The sequence below is a fragment of the Physeter macrocephalus genome, chromosome 15 (genome assembly GCF_002837175.3).
Source record: "Physeter macrocephalus isolate SW-GA chromosome 15, ASM283717v5, whole genome shotgun sequence".
NCBI classification, from domain to species: domain Eukaryota; kingdom Metazoa; phylum Chordata; class Mammalia; order Artiodactyla; family Physeteridae; genus Physeter; species Physeter macrocephalus.
The window spans coordinates 4,036,227-4,056,475 of record NC_041228.1 but is presented as its reverse complement, the minus strand read 5'-3'; the positions used below and the strand labels follow the sequence as shown (position 1 = coordinate 4,056,475).

The 20,249-nt window shown below is 56.4% G+C and overlaps 1 protein-coding gene across 1 annotated transcript in view; it reads right to left on the bottom strand.

The window, feature by feature from the left end:
* The window catches only part of COL22A1 (collagen type XXII alpha 1 chain), a 261,088-nt gene that overhangs the window by 81,679 nt on the left and 159,160 nt on the right, over window positions 1-20,249 (bottom strand). Inside the window, exons 29-39 of the mRNA XM_028500513.2 lie at window positions 18,212-18,256; window positions 17,626-17,670; window positions 17,131-17,184; window positions 13,935-13,976; window positions 10,923-10,955; window positions 8,023-8,076; window positions 7,691-7,744; window positions 6,837-6,890; window positions 4,976-5,029; window positions 3,310-3,363; window positions 549-653 (exon numbers count right to left, since the gene is read on the bottom strand). Coding sequence (XP_028356314.1) covers window positions 549-653; window positions 3,310-3,363; window positions 4,976-5,029; window positions 6,837-6,890; window positions 7,691-7,744; window positions 8,023-8,076; window positions 10,923-10,955; window positions 13,935-13,976; window positions 17,131-17,184; window positions 17,626-17,670; window positions 18,212-18,256 — 594 coding nt within the window. The remainder of the gene's footprint in view (window positions 1-548; window positions 654-3,309; window positions 3,364-4,975; window positions 5,030-6,836; window positions 6,891-7,690; window positions 7,745-8,022; window positions 8,077-10,922; window positions 10,956-13,934; window positions 13,977-17,130; window positions 17,185-17,625; window positions 17,671-18,211; window positions 18,257-20,249) is intronic.

Below are 20,249 nucleotides of genomic sequence, written 5' to 3'. Positions count from 1 at the left end.
TGCAGCAAAATTTACTGACACGTCTCACTTCGTGTCGGTGACACCCTAACACGCTGCGAAGTCCCCATGTACACAACGCCCTCACGTGTCTCCACATACGGTTTACCCGTCTGGGACACCCTCTCTGTGCTGTTCTGCCTAAAAAGTAATTTCTTCCAACTTGCACATTTCGCACAGGTGCCACTTCCTGCGCAAGGTTTCCCCAGACTTACACAGGCCAAGAAGCCCTTCTGCAGGAATGTGCACTCCAGGACTGCCTGAGCTACGGTTATCTGTTTGCCTGGCTGTCTCACGAGCATCTCAACAGCACCGGCGCTAACCCATCTCCGTGTCCCCGGCGTCGGAGCCTGGCACGCGGCCAGCAGTCCACGGGGGACTCTGCTGCACTGGCCTAAAGTGGACGGGAGCAAGACCCCTCTCCCAGCCCACCTGCTTTCACTGGCTATGACTCCGCCTCTGCAAAGCTTGACCAGTGAGCCTTTTCTTTTTTTCTCTTCTAATTCCAGCCTGATCGTCATGGGCACAGAAACCCTGGACCCGACACTTACCGGTTCTCCATCTTTCCCTCTTCCGGGCGGCCCCGGGAGCCCAGGGGCACCAGGGTCGCCTCTGGGGCCGCCTGGCCCTGGGCTTCCTTCTTCTCCCACCGCCCCCTGGAAGGAAAAGTGGACAGTGTCCAGGATCAGTGACATGCAGAGGGTAAGCTTTTCAGTGGTGAACCAACCTGAAGGGGCTTGGTGGGCTTCCTGGCGACGCCCTGCTTCAGAAAGCCCACCCCTTCTGAGGGCAGAGCAAGACGGGTTGTATAATGTGTCCCCCAAAATTCATATGCTGAAGCCCTAACCCCAGTACCTCAATTTAGAAATAAGAGTCTTTGCAGATGTAATTAGTTAAGATGCAGTCATACTAGGGTGGCACGGACCCTAATCCAGTATGAACTGGTGTCCTCACGAGAAGGGGACATTTGGACACAGACATGTGGAGAGGGAAGTCAACGTGAAGATGCGGGGAGAAGAGAGCCATCAGTAATCCAAGGAGAGGGGCCTGGAAGAGATCCTCCCCTCACGGCCCCCAGGAGGAGCCAACCGTGCTGACACCTTGATTTAGGGCTTCCTGACGCGGTGAGAATGGTGAGACGGTAAGTTTCTGTTGTTTAAGGCACCCAGTTTGTGACACGCTGTTCCAGCGGCCTTGGCAAGCTATACAACGTGGAACATGGGAATAGGAAGGATACTAGCAGTCTTCCAGTCCAACTTTTCTCCCACTGCAGGAAGCCATCGTGTGTGCCTCTTCCAGGCAGCCCTCCCATCTCTGTTTGGACTCCTCTGAGAGCACGGAGCTCACCACCTTCTCAGGCTGCTCATCCCTTTACTGGGCACTTCCATTACATGGTGTGCCTTTATATTCAGCCAGCCCTCTCTGAAATCGTCCAGATGTCTGGCATTCAGCCTTGGAGCTCTACAGACGAAATCCAGGCCCTCTTCACATGACAGACTTTCAGCGCTGTGAACACAGCCCGGGGCTCCAAAGTGGGGAGAGAGAGACAGACAGCCAGGATCTAACGAGGGAGCTGGGCTTGGAGTTTGCTCACCCTTTCTGACCACGAAGCCAGGAGCCCCGAAGCAGCCCCGGCTGTGGAACGCTGCGGGGGAACCACGTGAACGGCAGGAACTCCCTTTCCCAGGCGGGGCTCTCTCGGGCCTAGGCTGCAATCTGACTGCCTCCGACATTTGAGGCAGAGGTCAGGTGAGGTACGACGTCCCAAGGAGGGGCAAAGCAAGGCATGGAGAGGACCTGTCTCCAGGCCCAGGGCGGGATCAGCTTCCGCAAGCCTCAGGCCAGCCACTGGACAGTGAGAGAGAGAAAGCACATCCTGCTGTCCGGGATTTTTAGCACGTTGCAGAGCGCCGGAGGGCAGCGCCCTTCCAAATGCAGCCCTGGGTCTTGGGCCTCAGCCCAGGCTTCTGCTCAGACAAGCAGAAGTGTTTGGCTCCCCCTTGAGGCCGAATGAGCCAACAGCTCACAGCTTTTCTCTTCTTTGCTCAACTGGTCCTCAAAAACCTCTTCTAACCCCCTTCTAACCTCCTTCTCAGCGGTCAGTGCCCCACTTATGTCCCCGAACAGAGCCTAATCCTTCAGACGTGGTGTACTCAAGGAAAACCCGATGGGCCAGGTTGTTTTCCCTCGCTGAAGGATATTTTCCACAGGTCGGTGATCATTTTTCTCTGCAGTAAATCACTTTCCTCTCTAAAGTACGTGTTTTAAAACTGAGCCTTCCCACCAAAGTGTAGAAGTTTGTTATTTATCCTTGTTGCATTTTGCCAAAATAGAAAAGCTAAAATGATTCCTCCTTTCAAAGGTCCCAGGCGAAGTGGGCGTGAAGGGACTTGCGTCAAGTTCAGACACTGCAGCGCCGGGAGGGGCCCTCTGCGGAGGAGGCATCGAGAGCCGGGGAGACGCCGAGGCCCCGTTCCCGGACGCGAAGCCTCATGTGGTGGCTCGGGACAGCGAACCGCCGTCAGCCCTCTTCACCGGCTCTCTGCCGAGCCCTCTGGCACACCAGTGCCTCACCTCCTCCTCACCACCTGTGGTCAGTGTGGGCTCGTCTCCATTTTACAGACGAGCACATGCAGGTGCCAGGGGGTGCCTGCAGTCTGGGCTTCTCAGCTCCGGCGCTGCTGACATCCGGGGCGGGTGATCTGTGTTGAGAAGGGGGTGCCGTCCTGCGACAGTTTAGCAGAATCCCTGGTCTCCACCCACTAGATGCCAGTACAGTAGAAGTCAGGAGTACCCCTCGGAGACGCTTCCTAAAACGCGAGCTCAGGAAACGCGGCGTGGGATCTCGAAAGTCCGTGGGACCTCCTTCTCTGCCCCCGGGGTGTTGGCGTTTTGGGGGGACACCGTGTCTCTCTTCCTCCTAATAAACAAAGCTCTTTCTCGTAACTCAGGAAGGTTTAACTGTGCCCACTAAGGGGTGGGAGGGCTAAGTTGGTGCGCTGAACTGAGAAAATGGACTCAAGAGTCAGACCGACCAGCTCTGTGGCTCACTAGCTACGACGGGATGTAGGAGAGCTGAATTAATCTCTCAGAGCCTCGGTCCCCACCTCTGTCCAATGGGGACCCACCTACCCTACGGGTCCGCCGTGAGGGTTAAACGAGACAGCTGCAGGGCCCCTCCCGCCCTTCTGTTCAGAAGCCCTTCCGACCCTGGATCCTAAACCGGGTCTGAGCACAGCAGACTCCTCCTTCCCTGCTTCTTAAGAAGCTGAGAACAGCTGCTGCATGCAGAGAGATCACGCTGCATCTTACCTTCTCACCGCGCTCCCCATCTTTCCCAGGGGGGCCTCTGGAGCCCGGGGGGCCCTGAAGAAAAAGGGGTTATTGACAAGGTGAAGTTCAAGGGGGCCCGCCGCCCCCAGAGAAGGGCGATCAGCCCCCTTTCGGTTAAGGGCTGATTACAGCCCTGTCCCCACTCATCCCCCCCCAACCCCGACTTAAACTCCTCGCCACCTTCTCCCCCCGCCGCCGCCTGCCTTAGTTGCTCCTCCCCTGGTCTGTCACTCAGCCTTGAACACGAGCCCTCTAACCACGCAGGCATGTGTTTCCTGATGCCCTGCCCGCCTTGGGCTGCAGCTCTCAGAGGGGACCTCGGGGAGGACGAGGGTGACCTAAGAACAGAGCCTTGGCATCGCTGACCCGCTCCACCTGTGTCTTCAGAGCCCCCCAGGGGTTGACTTTTTGGGACAAGGCTCAGGTGCAGGTGTTCCACGGAGGCACCAGTAGGGACGTGAGAAAGAGGAGGATAGGCAGGGAGTGACACGTTCGTGTAACCGGAGCTCGGTCCCGCTGGGCGCTCCGGGGGCCAACGCAGGACACGCACTCAGAGTGGCTCCAGCAGGAGAGGAGAAGCTGGGCCATTGACACACCCATCGGCCAGGGATGCTTCTCCCCGTGGTGGTGCTCCGGGCCGCGTGCCATGTGGCTGCACAGCGCGGTCTCTAAGAGCCACAGAAAACCCTCAGACAAAGGGAGGCAAGGCTGGCTCCTACAAGTCTGCAGCTGGCACTGCAGTGCGGAGGGTGACATGATACGGGCAAGGGTCCGGCAGTATCCACGGCAACCACTAACCACATGACTCGGTCTCCCTGTGCCTCGGTCTCCTCCTGCATAAAATGGGGGCAATACTAATATCCACCTCCCAGGGTCCCGAGGAGTCAACGAGCGAACTCCTGTAAAGCACTTACAACAGTGCCTGGCACACATATGTGCCTACATCTGTCCTCTGAACTGCTATGATTATTAACAGAAAGGTTGGTGGCTGAACGGGGCCGGCCTCAAGCTCTTCCAGGAGCCCGGTTCTCTGTTACCCTTGACTAGATGCCATTGGGTGTTTCACTGCACGTGCTGCAGCTGAAATCATCGTTCCGGTGGACCTTAAAGCTGGGGTCCTTAAAGCAGACCCCTGGGGCCCCCCGGGGGAGGCTGTCTCCCTAAGTCAAGTGCAGCAGGAGGTTCAGGGTGAACCTGCACAGCCCGCGCTCTCCATCTTGAAGATGAAAAAGCGGAGGCCTCCAGGAGCCCCTCACAGAGGCCTGACAGCCGGTTAGTGGCAGAGCTGTGGCCGGAAGCTGGGCAGCCCGGAAGTCAGGGCCTCTTCCACTTCTGTAGGTTCATTGGGTTTCTTCTAAGGCAAACTCTGACGCTGATTCCAACATCAGTGATGCTCACAGCTTTCTGCAGTTACACCAGCTTCACTGACCACCCGGAGATCTCACGAGTTACCGAGAACCTCAGGCTGGTAACTTTCTAGGTGACTTTGTCGGGACATCAAGTTCTTCCATCTGTGAAATGGGAGTAAGGATGCCTACGCCCTTGAGTTTCGCGGAGGGTAAATGAGTTAACCCGGGAGATGGGCACTGTGGAGCCACAACCAGTGTTGGTGTCCCTGCCCTCTCCCCCCACCCCGATTACTCACCGCACTTCCTGGGGGACCACCGGGGCCAGGGGGACCTACAGGTCCAGGAGCGCCCTATTCAGAGACGGAAGAAGGTTAGAAAGGCCCAAGGTATTATTATAAGCAGCTCCCCCAGTCTCCCTCCAAACCTGCCTTCCACTCAATTCTCCCTGATTTGCTGGAAACGTTTCTAACCTGAAACTCCCTCCACAGATAAGATGAACCTCCCGTCCGGGTGCACCCCGACTCGCCAAGCCTCACATGAGAGGGATTCCGGCACAGAGGTGGGAGACAGGAGGACAGAAGCAGCCTAGGACCTTCCCTACGACCACGGCACGTAGGCGGCAGAGGTGGAGTGTGTGCTGGGCGGGGCGGGGTGGGCAGAAAGGAAGGCCAGGTCCAAACATGCATGTGTCTCAGGTGGGGTTTGGCCTCTATCCTCAGAGCCTGGGGGAAAGGAAACCCCGGAAATGGGACAAACTCTTCAGACCTGCGTTGCAGAGAAACATGCTCTGGCATAACTTAGCAGGTCGGCCGTAAGGGCACGAGCAAGCCTCGGGGACCCGAGAGAGGACACGTGAGGCAGCTGTGGGTTGGACAGGAAGAGGCATCCCTGGAGGAGGTGCCAGCAGGAGCGACCTGGGCTTGGTGACCAACCGCCGGTGGAGGGCCGAGGGGGCAGCCCATGGTGGGGACAGTGGCAGAAGCCTGAGCGGGTCTCGGCAACACCGCTCTCGCTCTGCTCCCTCTGAAGATGCCGGTGCTGTTCACGGAACAGGGGCACTGAGGGCGGAAAGCTCGCGTGTGCGCGCGCATTGTGCGCGCGTGCGCCCGTGTTGGATCTGACTGGCGAATCGGCATGTTGTTTCCTGGAGGAAGCGGATTTGAACGCTGGTGGCTGGACGAGGGCATGACGGGAGAGGTGGGTGAGGACACTCCAGATGGGTCACCGCCAGGGAGACGGGGACGCAGGGGACTCCCAGTACTGGGGCCTCCCCGCAATCCTCCTGCCGCCCGCGCGCGCCCCCGCACTCGGCTTCCCTCTCCCCCAGGCTGCGCTCGGGCCGGGTCTCTCCCCAGGAGCACGGAGGCGCTGACCGCGAGCCCCTTCTCTGCGACGTCCACGCCGCTCGGCTCTCGGGGCTGACCCCGTCCCCACCGAGTCACACGCACGGTGGGCCGGGCCGTGCGAGCAGACTGCAGCCGGGTACGTGGGACCTGCGGTCCTGCCTGCCTGGCTCCGCTGCCGCTCTACTGCCACCGCCTCTCCTGGGAGTCCCCGCGGGAGTCGGCCTTGTCCTGCGTCCTGCCCGCTCCCCGGAGAAGCCTGGGCTCGGGGCTCCGCTCCGCTAGACACAACGCTAGTCAGAGCTCAGCGCACGAGGGCCGACCCACGGAGACTCTGGGCCTGAGGGAGGCGAGTCAGGGGCAGCGAGCGCGCGAGGGAACCCGTGTGCCCGGCTTCCTGGAGTTGCCGGAACTGCATTTATACGTGTGCACGTCCTTATATGGGTGCACATACGTGTGTGCGCATCACGGCGCGTGTGCTTCTCGGCTTCCAAACGTGTGGACGTGGGTGTGCACGTGGGCGTGCCTCTCAGAGTGACAAACCCGTCTGCGTGTGTCCATGTGCGCGCCCCCCATGTGTGTGCAGGAGATTCCTTTCGGGGCTGGCATGTGGACGAAGCCCTGAGATGCTGGGAACGTGGCAGAGGCCGGCACGTCTCTGGTCCTGGCCGCTCAGGGGGCTCCAGCCCCGGCCAGCCCTCCAGCGCGGACGGCGCCTTCCCGGCCCCCTCCCCACACTCTGCCCAGAGCTGGGAGCCGGGCGGGGGCAGGTGCTTGGCCCAGACCCCCTCCTGTGGGACCCCGGAGGACTCACGGGGTTCCCAGCTGCTCCGGGCGGCCCCTGCGCGCCTTCCTGTCCCTTGGCACCCTGCATGGGAAACAAAACGGGGAGGTGAGAAGCCACAGGCCACGCCGTCCTCGGCCCCATGCGGGGACATCAGGGCACCTTCGTCATCAGAATTAGGTGATCCGAACTGAAGGACAGGGAGCGGGGTCTCAGGCGCAGAGATCGCAGCTCCTGGCCTCCGCTATGGTACTCCGTCTTCTCCACCCCCGGGACAGCAGCACCCACCCTTTATCTTGACGGGAACAATGTTCAGAGGGGCAGGCCGGCCGGCGGCACACAGCCTGCCGGCGGCCCGGGGCGCCGGAGCCCAGACAGGCCGCTCCCACGGAACTCCCAGAGAACACGAACAACTGCCCAACAAAGAGCCAGTTAAGAAGCCGCAACTGAGGGAAATGCGATCAAAATGCTAGCACACACTAGGTGTCATGTAAACTGTAGCTGCCACTCGGGGCTGGGAAGGCGGAGGGGACCTCCCGCAGCTGAAAAGCCTCGGGGAGCCCCGGTCCCGAGCGTGCCGGCTGCACGGAGTCGGGGAGGGAGAGCGTGGCAGGAGCCCGGCTCACCGACACCGACACTTCAGCGACAGAGCAGCGACATCCTGGGCCGCAGAGGCGGGGCCCGGCCCCGGGGGCTGCATTTTGGGGCGCTTTGTGAGGTCCTCTCTGCCCCAGGGCACTGGACTCACAGTCCCCGCAGTGTCTGTGACAGCGGCCCCTGGTGGACACTCCCGGAATGCCAGGTGCGAGGGGCCAGCGGGGGATGGAGGCGCTGGCGGGGCTTTCGGGTCTAGGAGCCAACAGGTGGGGACAGAGTGTTCTTACCGGTGGTCCAATGGGTCCCTGAGGCCCCAGTTCTCCAGGATGACCCTGTGATCCCTGAAATGAAACAACCTATCAATGGACTAGGTCACACCCCTGGCTCCGGGCAGGTGGGGGAGGTGTGCACACGTGCAACGGGCATAATTTGAGATCCACGGACGGGGCGTCCTTGGACCCCGGAGGGAGGAGGAAGGGGCCACATTCAGTTCAGGGGGCTCCTGTGCGCAGTTCAGAGCTGCAGCCGCTCAGCCCTCAGACATCCGTCTAACCAGCCGCCCAGAGTGAGGGGCGGGGGGCAGGGGCAGGGGCACGGGCGCAGAGCCCAGGGCACTCACCGCTTCCCCGGGCGTGCCGGGATCGCCCTTCTCTCCTCTGGGCCCTTGTTCTCCCTGTCGGTGGAGAAGCAGAGGGCGGCAGACGTGCTCAGCCCGCCCTCAGGTCAGGCCGCCCGGCTCCTGCCTGCCCTCCCCCAAGCTCGGCACTGACCCCCGAGTTAGTGTCTGCACGGCCCTGCGCTGGGGGCGCCACTCCCTCTCCATCAGCTGTTGAGTGGAATGTGCCCAGCACACCTCGCAGAGCCTGGATGACACGAGGCTGCTCTTGCAAAGAGGTTTTCAACAGATGCAAGCTCATTCCTTCCGGAATCTCCACTTCCCGCCAGCTCAGAAGAACGCACTCTGGCTCCAGTCACCAGACAACAATACCCTTATTTCTAGCATGGTTTGCGCCTAGAAAATTTCCCGTGGGGGGCTGGGGGATTTGCAGAATTCTTTTGTCTGGTCCACAAGTCACTGGAGATACAATCTGCAAAGGTGAAAGGGCTCACGGGATGGATTCGGGTGACGCACAGGGAAGGAGCCTGCACACGCTTTCTGCCAGCTGGGGGAAGGAAGAGTACGTGGCAGGAAGCGGGCTCGGGAACCGGGAGTGGTCAGGCCAGGATAGAGGAGAGACCCTGGGGACTCACAGGCAAGATGCTCAAGGCATTTCTACCCAGGGCCTGAGAGCCAGGAGGCAGAGTCTTCACTGCAGGGGTGCACTCTAGGTGCCCATCAACAGCTGCTGAATGCTGAATGCAGGAGCGTCATGCTCCCCCAGATGCCCGCTGGGGGATGTCAGCCAAGCCAAATCCCCTCTCTGGGCTCAGCAAACGCAGGGCACTGGCTGGGCGTCTGGGAAGCCTTTGCAGGCTGAGGGGGTGGAGTCAGGCTGCCCTCCCGAGGCGGCTGCTTCTAAACCAGTTACAAAGCCTCACTCAAGTTCTGAACGGCAATGTCTCCAAGCCTGAGGCTGCCTGTCCCTCCCTCCTCCAGCTGAGGAATGGGTTCCCTTCTCCTCTCTGACATCTCCAGACCTGCTCACCATCTAACAGCCCCTGCTCTGTTCTCCACAAACTGCCATCACCACGCTACCTCGAGGCCTCCCCAGCTGGGGTCCCTGACATCCCCAGAAGGTTTCTCAATCCTGGATTGGAAGGAAGAGGGGCTTTCCTTCCAGCCCTCCTCCCCCTTTTTATTCCCCTCCTTAATCATGCTGCAAACTTGGCCGCCCCTCCAAATTTCGCAGCCCCTCCCCGTGTGCAGGGACTGGAAGGCACACAGCTGAGAGCAAGGAGAAATCAAACAGAAGAACATCTTTCAAAACCATCAATACAACACGGTTACCATGGCAATGAGGCAGCCCCAGAGGAATTCATGCAACAATCCATAATGAATCTTTTTTTTTTTTTTTTTTTTTCATGGACACAGGTTCCTTGCTTTGCATCTGAAAGTGACTTCCTGGTTTCTGCACAGCTCAGACCCTGCAGGAAGGTGGCACCACTGCGGCTCAAAGAGGAGGCTGGGCAGGCCTCTGGCTCGCTCTCAGTCCCTTCCCATGGGAGCACCTTGGAGACCATCTTTCATGGAGCAATTCCTTTAAGCAGAGGCTGGATGTGCAGGTCTGCCTCAAGATTTGGGGACTCAGGGTGGGCGTGAGGGAGGGAGACCCAGAGGCATCGGGTAGGTGGATGTGGTCCTGGAAGAGGAAGATGGTGGGGCTCGGCCAGGGCCTCATGGCTGACAGCCAAGCCTCAACCGCTAAGTCCAGGAAGACCCTCTGCAAGGTGCTTCCCTCCTCCGAGCCACGGGCCATCCCTGGGCACAGGGGGACCGTCACAGCGATGCCTGCATCGCACCTGCCGCGTTCGAGGCTCTGCCGCCTTGTCCCTTTGAGCCCTTCCTTTGAGAGAGGAGAGGACCCAGAGGAGGCCCAGCCTGCTCTTCCCCCGCATCTCCCAGCACTTCTGCCGCCCACACTGCCCCGTGACGGCCCTCCCGCCCTCGCTTCCTCCCCCTTCCTCCTCCAAAGCAGCTCAAAATCCTCCTCGTCCTTCCGCAATGATTCCGGCACCGACTCAGCCTCTCTCTCTCTGCTCTGTTCTTTTCCATCAGATACAGAGTCCTTTTGAGCTTCTTAAGTCATAGCTACTTGAGAGTGGAAACAGGGAGGTGGATCCTCCACACAAGCCCCTCCGCTGCCGCGCGTGCTGCGGCGGGTCAAGTCCTAACAGCGGGAGAACCACGTCCCTGAGAGCAGAGGAACCAGAGGAGGCTGCTTGCTGACCTCAGGGCAGGAAGAGACCCTGAACACGCTTATTTCCGCGGGGGGCTGCTCATGGAAAGAGGAGGGAAGGGTTCCTGGAGGCTGCAGCCATGGAGAGCATCCTTTTCGGTCAAGTGTCTTCATCTTCACAAGAAGCCACAAGCTGTCCCTCCACCAGCCACACCTCCACGCAGGCGGGGTCCCCTCTGCCCTCCCAAATGCCCCTCTCAACCTGTCCCTTCGAGGCCCTCCAGGCCCGGGGCCCCTCACTGCAGACACCCACTGAACTGCCTGCTCTGCCCTTTGGTCTTCTGCCAGCCCACATGACTCTGTCCTGCTCGGAACCACCAGCCACTCTCTGTGTAGTGAGGAGGTAACTTTACCCAAAGAGAGGGCTGGCCTTCGCCCCTGGCTACTGGCAGGCAGCCTCCAGGCCCCTGGAACCTCCTGTCCGACCCTGGAGCTGGTTCCTCGCAGGGTCTGTCCCCACTGGCTTCCAGGACAAGGTCGGGAAGCCCAGATGCCTGGCAGCGACTGGGACACAGGGGCTGAGAGTTAGAACACAGCCCGGGCCCAGCTCCCAGAGCCCCCGGGGACATCGCGAGCCAGGCTGGGGGACGCCGTGCGGCACCGAGGAGTCGCTGCTACTTACTGGCGTCCCTGGGCGCGGCGTGAACAGGGACGTCTGAAAAGGAAACCACAGAAGTGAGAAGGACGTGACTCAACGTAAACAACCTGCCCCTGACAGATTTACCGGGTAAAAGAATACAGCCCTGAGGGCTCCTTTAACGATGACCAGTTTTGACACTTAGGATCCCATGCTCCTTTCAAGTCCCCGAGCGGGTATTAAGTCCGGAAAGCACAGTGGTTAGCTGTGGGAACGCTGGAGTCCCGCAGCCCGAGCTCAAAGCCCGTCACCTCCACCTTAAACTGTGTGACCTTGGACACCTGCCAACTTCTCTGCTCTCAGCGGTGAAATGGGGTGACACGTTCTCCTCTCAGGGTACGGCAGGGCCGAAACGGAAGAATCCATGCGAGTAATCAGAGCTGTGCCTGGACCGCTGGGTCCCTCCAGCAGAGTCCACTCCTCACCACCAGCGGCTACTGGCAATGACGCAGGTGACAAGGAAGCCAGGCTGCGGGACTCAGCTCTGGGCCCAGGGAGCCCAGCTGATGCAAACTCTCTGTCCCAGCAGCTGAGAACCCCACGGACTGGCCCCCGCGCGGCCGTCCCTCTGCATTGCATGAATACTTCCCAGGCGGCCTGCTTCCTCCCATCTCAAAGCTTCCCCTGGCCTGGAACGCGCTTCCCTTCTCCTTTACCTGACTGACCAAGCCCACCCTTCAGAGCTCATGTTTGAATGTCCTGTCTTCAAAGATCTCCCTCCCCCTCCACCACTCAAATATAAAAGAGGCCCCCTTGCTATGCACCCTGCTCTTTGCCTTGACAGCATTTACTATGATTTGCAGGATCTGTGTGTCTGGGCCGCCATGTGACTAGAGTTCATCTCCCTGACGAGGCTGTTTAAGCTCCACAGCGGCCAAACTCTGCCAACGTCTGGCTCACAGCAGGTGCTCAAATATAAGTGAGTGGACAAAAGGACATCGTGGATTCTAGTCCAAAAATGCAATGAATTCAATAAGGAAGGAAAAAAAGGAGACTTCCTACACCGTGCCCTCCATGTCTCCAAATCCCAGTCTCGTCCCCAAAAGAAACCACTGTTTTTCAGCTGAGCATATTTTAGACCCATTTGTATCTATTTCCAATTGCAATTATGAATGTAGAGGAATGCGTAACTTTGCACGAGAGTTATACAAATAAGAACAGCAAGCATTATTTATGGTTGTTGATATGTATTAACTCATACATTCCTCACAGTAAAAGAAGCACTTTTATCTTGTTTTTGCCCTGCTTTTATACGTAAGAAGATTGAAGGTCAGAGAAAGAAACTTCTTAATGAAGTTCACACAGCCAGTGAGTGCTGGACATCACGTAGGTGGGCTGCGGAGTCCGCGTTAGCCTTCACACACGCTGTAATTCATAAATTAGTTTTTCTACTTAACTTTTCTTGAATATTGGCATCTTTGTAAAGCCATATGCCTAGTGCATGTGTGTGTGTTTAATTTTTATGAAGTAGGATTCCATGATACACATATTCCGTGGTTTAGTTAACTCTTTGCTTCTGGTCACGTAGGTTGCTTGTGATTTTTCATTATAAGCAACACCACAATGTAAATCCTCGTACGTGATTTTTTAAATACACACAATGCAAATAATTCTTCAGGCTAGATGCCTAGGAATGGAATCTCTAATCTAACGGTTAGACAGACACTTTACGAGATGTTAATACCAAGTAACCTCTCAAATAAGTGTTACCAATATGCCTTCCACCAAAAGGCAGTGCTCGTTTCCTGCAAACTTGCCTACATGAAATATCACGAGTCTTAAACAACAATTTTACACGGCCAGTTCTGACTCTAAATTTGATTCTGAAATACTTGCTGCGTCTCATTTTGAGGGGCATGTGTGCGGGGAGAAAACAGTGGTGGCATCATGGTGTAACACACGGAAGACCAAGGAGGACCCATCTTCGTCACACTGCAAATGGGATTTCCGGGTGTTCAGGCTCTCTCGTCTCCTGCCCTCCACGTGAGGCAGTCCCCCGCTGTAGCTACTAAATGACCAATCCCTACGTGCCCCGCCACGGCCAGCATCTGGAGCCATGTTCACCTCCCCCGAAATCATCCGATCAAAGCACAGAATATCAAAGCTGGGAAGAAACATTCACATGAGAAAAAAGTGCAAAACTATATTCGCATATTTATATAGCCTTTGTTTTTTTTAATCTAGTATTTACTATGTAGCAGAAACCGTGCAATGTACCTTGTATTATTTCAGTTAATTTTCACTACAAATGTACAAGATAGCTAGGTATAACATTTGTTCTTAACAGATGAGAAGACCAAGTCTTTTTTTTTTTTTTTTTTTTTTGTGGTATGCGGGCCTCCCCCTGCCGCGGCCTCTCCCGTTGCGGAGCACAGGCTCCGGACGCGCAGGCCCGGCGGCCACGGCTCACGGGCCCAGCCGCTCCGCGGCACGTGGGATCCTCCCGGACCGGGGCGCGAACCCGGTTCCCCTGCACCGGCGGGCGGACGCGCAACCACTGCGCCACCAGGGAAGCCCAAGACCAAGTCTTTTTGACATTAAATAACGTGTCTAAGACCGCAGTGCTGGTGAATAGCACAGCCAGGATTCAAACCCACTTTTTCTCTGGCTCCAAAGCCCACGCTCTTACTCACTACTCATCCCGGGCTCACGGCGCCCACCGCAGACATGCGGAGGTAGAAGCCTGAGTCGTGGCTGTATGTCTGTGCTGTGGTCTTACCCTGCACAACTGCTTCTTGTCTCTGGACCTCTGTTTCCCCATAGGCAAGAGGTGGGTACGGATGCTCAGTGTCTAGCCAGTACTCTAAGAAACAGTAACTGTGCTTTGCTGAATAAAATGAATCGATAAGCACAAGGTGGTTCCTAGTGAAGCTTACGCACGTTTGGATTACAGGACCTAGGGACACGTCTGGCTCTTGACAAACTCCCTTAAAAAGATATTTATAACTAAGTGGTATGTGTGCAGAAGGAGCGAGGGTGAGAAGCAGAGTAACTTACAGTTCCAGGTAATCCTGGGGGGCCTGCTGGACCCGTTTCACCCTAGATGAAGAAATGGAAAATAAATTACCATTAACCCTCTGCCAGCCCTGCCTGTCCTGGGATACCTTTCCCGAGACAACAGAATCACCCACCCCACATCTACCTTGATAGATAGACAGATAGATAGATCGATAGATTTCAAATTATTAAATACTTCAGACATATCAGAACTTCATTTTGAGAAGTATCTATGCTGGTATGTGTAGCTGTAGATCGTTTCTATCACTATATACTATTCCATGGTGCACATGGAAATGAAGTGATCCACGATCCATCTTTTTTTTAAAGTATAAAATACTTCTTTTTTATTTAAACCTTTAACAGATAACCAATTGTTTAAAGCAAAAACAGTAACAATGTACTATAGGTGTTAAAACACAGGTAGAAGTAAAATGTATGAGAACAATGGTACAAAGGCTAAAAGGGAGAAATGAAGATATACTGTTATATGGCTCGTATATTTATATATGAAGTGGCATAATAGCACTTAAAGATTTAATTGTGGTAAGGTAAAGATGTCTACCATAAACCTTAAAGCAATCACTAAAACAAAGGAGAGAGAGAACTAATAAACCAACGAAGGTAATAAAATGGACACGATCCACCTTCCTGTTGATGACATTTACGTGATTTCCCACCTGCCGCAGCCATAACCGAGCCGCAGCAAACCTCTCCACACTGTGCACCGGAGCCCAAGGGCTCGAGCGCCCTTAGGAACTCCCCTGGGCCCTGCCCCACCCTCTTCGAAGGGGACAGGCTCTTCTCAGGGGCCTGACGGGTGACAATTACATTCCTGTAAACAGCACAGGCTTGGGAGTTTAATCACCTGAGCTTGAAACCTAACTCTACCATTTTATATATGTTATTTTACTTCTGTCGGCTCGTCTTCCTCTGTGCAAAATAATGACAATAGCGCGTCCAGCTCACAGCATCACCTGGGGGCTGAGTGAGATCGTCAGCGAGGGCCCACTGAGGAGGAAATTGATATTACATTTGCCCCGAGGAAAAGAGGTCACTGGCTACTCCACCAGGAGGTGTGGTCCCCAAAGCCCGTCATTCCATGTGAGCCACGATGGTGTCAGGACATGGATGTCGAGGCCCAGGTGTGTTCCGAGTGGCCCAGGGTCAGGCCTGTTGCAGGCCTGGGTTACCACTCATGGTTATTAGCGGACAAATGAATGAATAAAGTTGGCTTAGAGACAGGCAAGGCTGCTCTTGGTAACAACAATAATATGATAATAAAATGTAGTTACACTGTCTTCTATGATTATTTCTATGGTTATACAGGATTTAACTGCAGGTACAACTTACTTTTCTACTGGCATTAACGCCTCTAGTCTCCGTCTAAATGCCTGTAACGGAGACGCTTCCGTATTCCCATTCCACGGAAGCAGCCACACTCATTCACCTGCCCGAAGGCACACAGCCAGCAAATGGCTCAGGCTGGTTTTAAACTCAGAATCCAAGCCCTGAACTACTCACTGTGCAGCATTTCCCTGACTAAAGTTCCAGAAGCTTCAGAGAGAAGGCTTTCTCAGCGCTATTTGCATTATCCGAGTTGACCCGATTCTCTTCTTGACACTGTCGACCTCGTGCTCCAAAACCAATCTCATCCAAACCAATTTACCCTCCATTAAAAAGTCCAAATGACCAAAGCTGAGCGTGTCCCAGTGGAACGTACGAACAGACATAAACAAGAAGAGGGCTGGAGAGCGTCTCTAACCCCGAGAGCCTCAAGGCCACCTTTCTGGAAAAGCCTCCCCCACCCCCAGGGCTGCGCGGTGAAGGAAGGGCCCTTGGGCCAGTGGGGCAGAGCCCAGGCAGCTCTGACTTAGAGGAAGATGCTTGGCTGGAGAAGGGTCTTTGAGTTTTGTAGTTCATGTGACCGGCCTCGGTTCCCATCCCAGCTTCTCCACAGTTTAACTCTCTGAGCGCTAGCTGACACAGAGGCATTATCACCCTACTTTCCAAGATGCCCTGGGGTCAAAATTCTCACAGTGGCTGGTGGGGAGAAAGAGGACCAGAGAACTGAGGCAGGGGTGCTCCAGGCACAGTCACAGGGGGCAGTGTTGCCTCAATGTCTTATTTTAGATTTTTTTTGGACCAGAATTGTCTATTATTACATATTTCTCTAGGGGAAAAGAAAAGCAGGCCAGATTCTTCGGAAGCTTGAATGTGATTCTGCTGTGGCCCTGGCAATTCTGCCAAAGCAATAAAACGGGCTTAATGGTCTCTCTGAGTCCTCAGCATCCTGGACATGAGTTTCTCAAATAAAAACTGCATTTCTGAAAAATCCAGGAGAGCAGCAGGCCTGAATGGCTTACCCACTAAAGCTCTTTCCATTCCAGGATCTCTGTTTATAGATCGCAGGTCTGTCCGGAACAAAGCCCTCAGCCTTCAGCCCGAGAGAGGGGGATGGGAGTTGAGAAAGGTCGAGGGCAGGACCCTGGAGGGGGCGTGCCAGCTTGGGAGAACAAGGTGACAGCGCCGTGCCGGAGAGGGGCACCAGGGCCCCTGGGGGCTGTGGCCGTTCCTCAGGCTCCCCTCGGGCCAGGCTGGTGTGAGGTGTGGACCTGGTCAGAGCCAGGACGCTGGGCCCAGACTGAGGTCAGGTCCTGGCTCCACCGCCGTCCATTCACGCAGCCCTGGGAAAGCGGCTTGGCCTTTCCGAGCCTCAGTTTCCTCCTCTATAAGCTGGGGGTGTTGCTGATACCGTGACCCTCTCCGGTTGTCACGAGTGTCACCTGAGTCACTACGCGTGCAGCGCTTCCCAGGATCCCGGCGCACGGCGGGCCCCGACCCCCGCGGGCAGGCTCCTGACGGCTGACTGTATTCCTTGTTCTCCACCATTTCACAGAACAGACTCGAGCATCCACCGACTTCGGTACCCGTGAGGGCTCCTGGAGCCACCTGCCCGCGGATTCGGCTTGGGTCGGCATCACACAGGGGAGGCGGCCAGCAAGGGAGGCCCCAGGAGGTCAGGTAAGATGCTCAGCACCACACACCGGGTAAAAGCAGGACTGTAAGCCAGGCCACCACTTGGACCCCCAGGAGTTGCCCTCTCCACTGAACTGCAGGCCACGCACAGAAACTACACAAGGGAGGTTCTGCGACTCATGGACCGGATGGCCAGGACAACAGCAGAAGCTCCTACCTTTGCACCTCGGTCACCTTTCGGTCCCGGGAGGCCCAGTTCTCCTTTCTCTCCCTACAGAGAAAGATAAAATCAGGAAACATTAGCACTCACCTGAGTGTAATGGCCGCCTCTTCCAGGTGACAGCAAGGGGACCTTGGGCAAAGTAGTGTTTTTTTCTTCCCAACCTGCCCTGCCGTGGTGAAGACCAAGTTCAAGGGACAGCCTGTCAGTTGCACCGAATTCTGCACCTGACAGACTACAGCCCCAACCGGTCCCGTAAATTTCATCGGAGGCCGCCCCACCCTTGTCAGAGATCCCGCAGCCACCCGCCTGTTGGTCCAGCCCACGGACCAGCGCGGCCTGATGCCCTTCCTTTTCTCTTCCATAAACACTGAGGAAACACGCTCTAATCCCAGCCTGAAGCACCCCCCCCAGGGTCGAAGACTGCAAAGGGGGCTTCTCTCCTCGGGCGCGGGGGCGTGGCCCTGCTGGGGAGACACTACCGCCACTCACCTGTTCTCCTTTCGCTCCCCTCACGCCTGGGAGCCCTGCCTCTCCCTGTGGAAAGAACACGGCGTCCCTGTCCAGTGGGCTCTCAGCAAGGGGGCTCTCCTGGGTCCAGGGTGAGGGAACTGTGCTCTCTACGGCCTGCCGTCCGGCCCCCCAGACACCTCTGGCTCAGTGGCGGTAACGTGGAAAGCAAATTCTAGAGCGTCTGCTCCTGGGGAGGCCCCACGTGGTTCTCGCTTTGCCACTCCCCCTCCCGGGAACCCCCGTCTCGCCTCCCTCGCTGTCTGACTCCTCATTCCTCTGGATCAGCCACCATGTCACCTCCTGGCCCCTCTCCTGACATTCCCCAAGTCTGAGCGAGAGGACTCCTACGCCCCCCCTCACCTGCATGGCACCACTCGCTGCACCTGTTCAACTGCTCTTGGCCAGTGGCGGTGACCCCAGTACCCACCACAGCGACAGATGCGTAGGACATGCCGACCGCCAGGGGGTAAGTAAATGAGTGCACGACGGGAATGTCGTGAGCTCCAGGGACACAACTGACACGAGGCGTAGCGTATACTAACAAACGAATGAGGGTAGAACAGACCTTCTCTCCAGGTCGGCCAGCCAGACCCTGCTCCCCAGCTTCACCCTGGAGATAAAATAACAGACACCCCATCCTTTTCCACTCGCATTACAGGGATGGCTGCCATCCCAGCTGGTCCCACACCCCCGGAGCCCCCGTCAGCCACAACCCTTGATTCTCACAGCAGCACAAGTGTCACAGGCTTTGAAGACCCGAGTGGTCCGCACCTCTGGAGAGACGGCATCCACACTCCCTCACATTGTCTTTTGCTTCCCTCAAAAGAAACAGCTTCTGGAGTTGCCCTGACAGCATTTAAACAGGTTGAATCCACTCATCCTGAATCTAAACACTTACAGTTCAAAACAACGAGGAGCCGAAATCTGTGAGTCCCAGAGCTACCCCAGCTCTGAGTTCTGTGCCCCTCAAGGAAGCCCAGACCCCAGGCCGGGTCCAGTGATGGAGAAGCCGTTGATGAACTGGTCCGAGCTGACGGGCCGTCCCGAGGCTGCTGTGCAGACTCGCTGGTAAACAGAGGCGCCCGTGGAGAAGCCCACGGGCAGCTGCGAGGTCTGTTTCCTTCTCGCATGGTGCGTTACAGTGAAGGCCAGTCTTGGGTGAAATGCTGTTAAACACGCCAACTTCTATTGAAAGCGAGCCCCCAGCAGGGATACGCCGGTTCCAGTAGCCTGGATGAAGTTCTGCTCCTGACGAGCATCTTGTTGGCACGTTAAAGTGGGAGAGGGTGCAGGGCCAGAGGGGCCCGTTCTCCGACTCCACGGCACCAGGCTGCTGTGCCTGCCAGGTCCCTGGAAGTCACTGGTGCAAAGAGGCGGCTGTTCGGTGGGTGGGGGGGCGGGGAGGGACTGCAATTTCTAACCAGCCATGTGTCTTAAGAAACACTAACTCCTTTTTTTTTTTTTTTTGTGGTATGCGGGCCTCCCTCTGCCGTGGCCTCTCCCGTTGCGGAGCACAGGCTCCGGACGCGCAGGCTCAGCGGCCATGGCTCACGGGCTTGGTTGCTCTGCGGCATGTGGGATCCTCCCAGACCGGGGCACGAACCCCTGTCCCCTGCATCGGCAGGCGGACTCTCAACCACTGCACCACCAGGGAAGCCCCTGAATGGCGTATTTTAAAAATTTATATTAAGCTCAGACATACATCTTCTGCCGTGGCCTCTCCCGTTGCGGAGCACAGGCTCCGGACGCGCAGGCTCAGCGGCCATGGCTCACGGGCCCAGCCGCTCCGTGGCATGTGGGATCTTCCCGGACCGGGGCATGAACCTGTGTCCCCTGCATCGGCAGGCGGACCCTCAACTACTGCGCCACCAGGGAAGCCCATGAAACACTAACTTCTTGAATGACAGTTTCTTCCTAACATTATTATGGTACTTAGCGAAACCTTTAGGTAGGTTTCCATAAGGAAATGTGCTTTTCTGGTAAATGGACACATGAACGAATGAATGAATGAACGGGTATGTACACACATAAAGATTTTCCCTGCAGCTATGCCAGACTCCACTGGTAGTGAAAGCTGTACCACATATCAAAGAGGAAAAAAAGAGAAAAGAAAGCAAAGAAGCTAAAATCCCTGTTTAGCATTAAGCACACATTCTATCCAGTCAGTAGCTCTGGTGCCACCAGGGCAACTGGTGTCTGGAGTCAGTGCAAATAGAAATTCTAGACGCACTCCAGTTTTCCCATCAATTCCCAGTGTTTACAAGCACAATTAGTGAGAACTTCTCTAATCAGAATGGTGCAAATACTTGCTATAGAAATTGTCACTTTAAATCTGCTAGGACGGTCACACCTTTGCAGTGGGAAAGGCGCTGGGGGGCTGAGTTTGGGTAGAAAGCATTTTGAAGGCCATCTGAAGTGCTTCCTGAATCCTAAGCCAAGGCACAGCCCATGCAGAACGGGGCAGCATCCGGAATTTTTTTCTTTTTTTTTTTTTTGCGGTACGCGGGCCTCTCACTGTCGTGGCCTCTCCCGTTGCGGAGCGCAGGCTCCGGACGCGCAGGCTCAGCGGCCACGGCTCACGGGCCCAGCCGCTCCGCGGCACG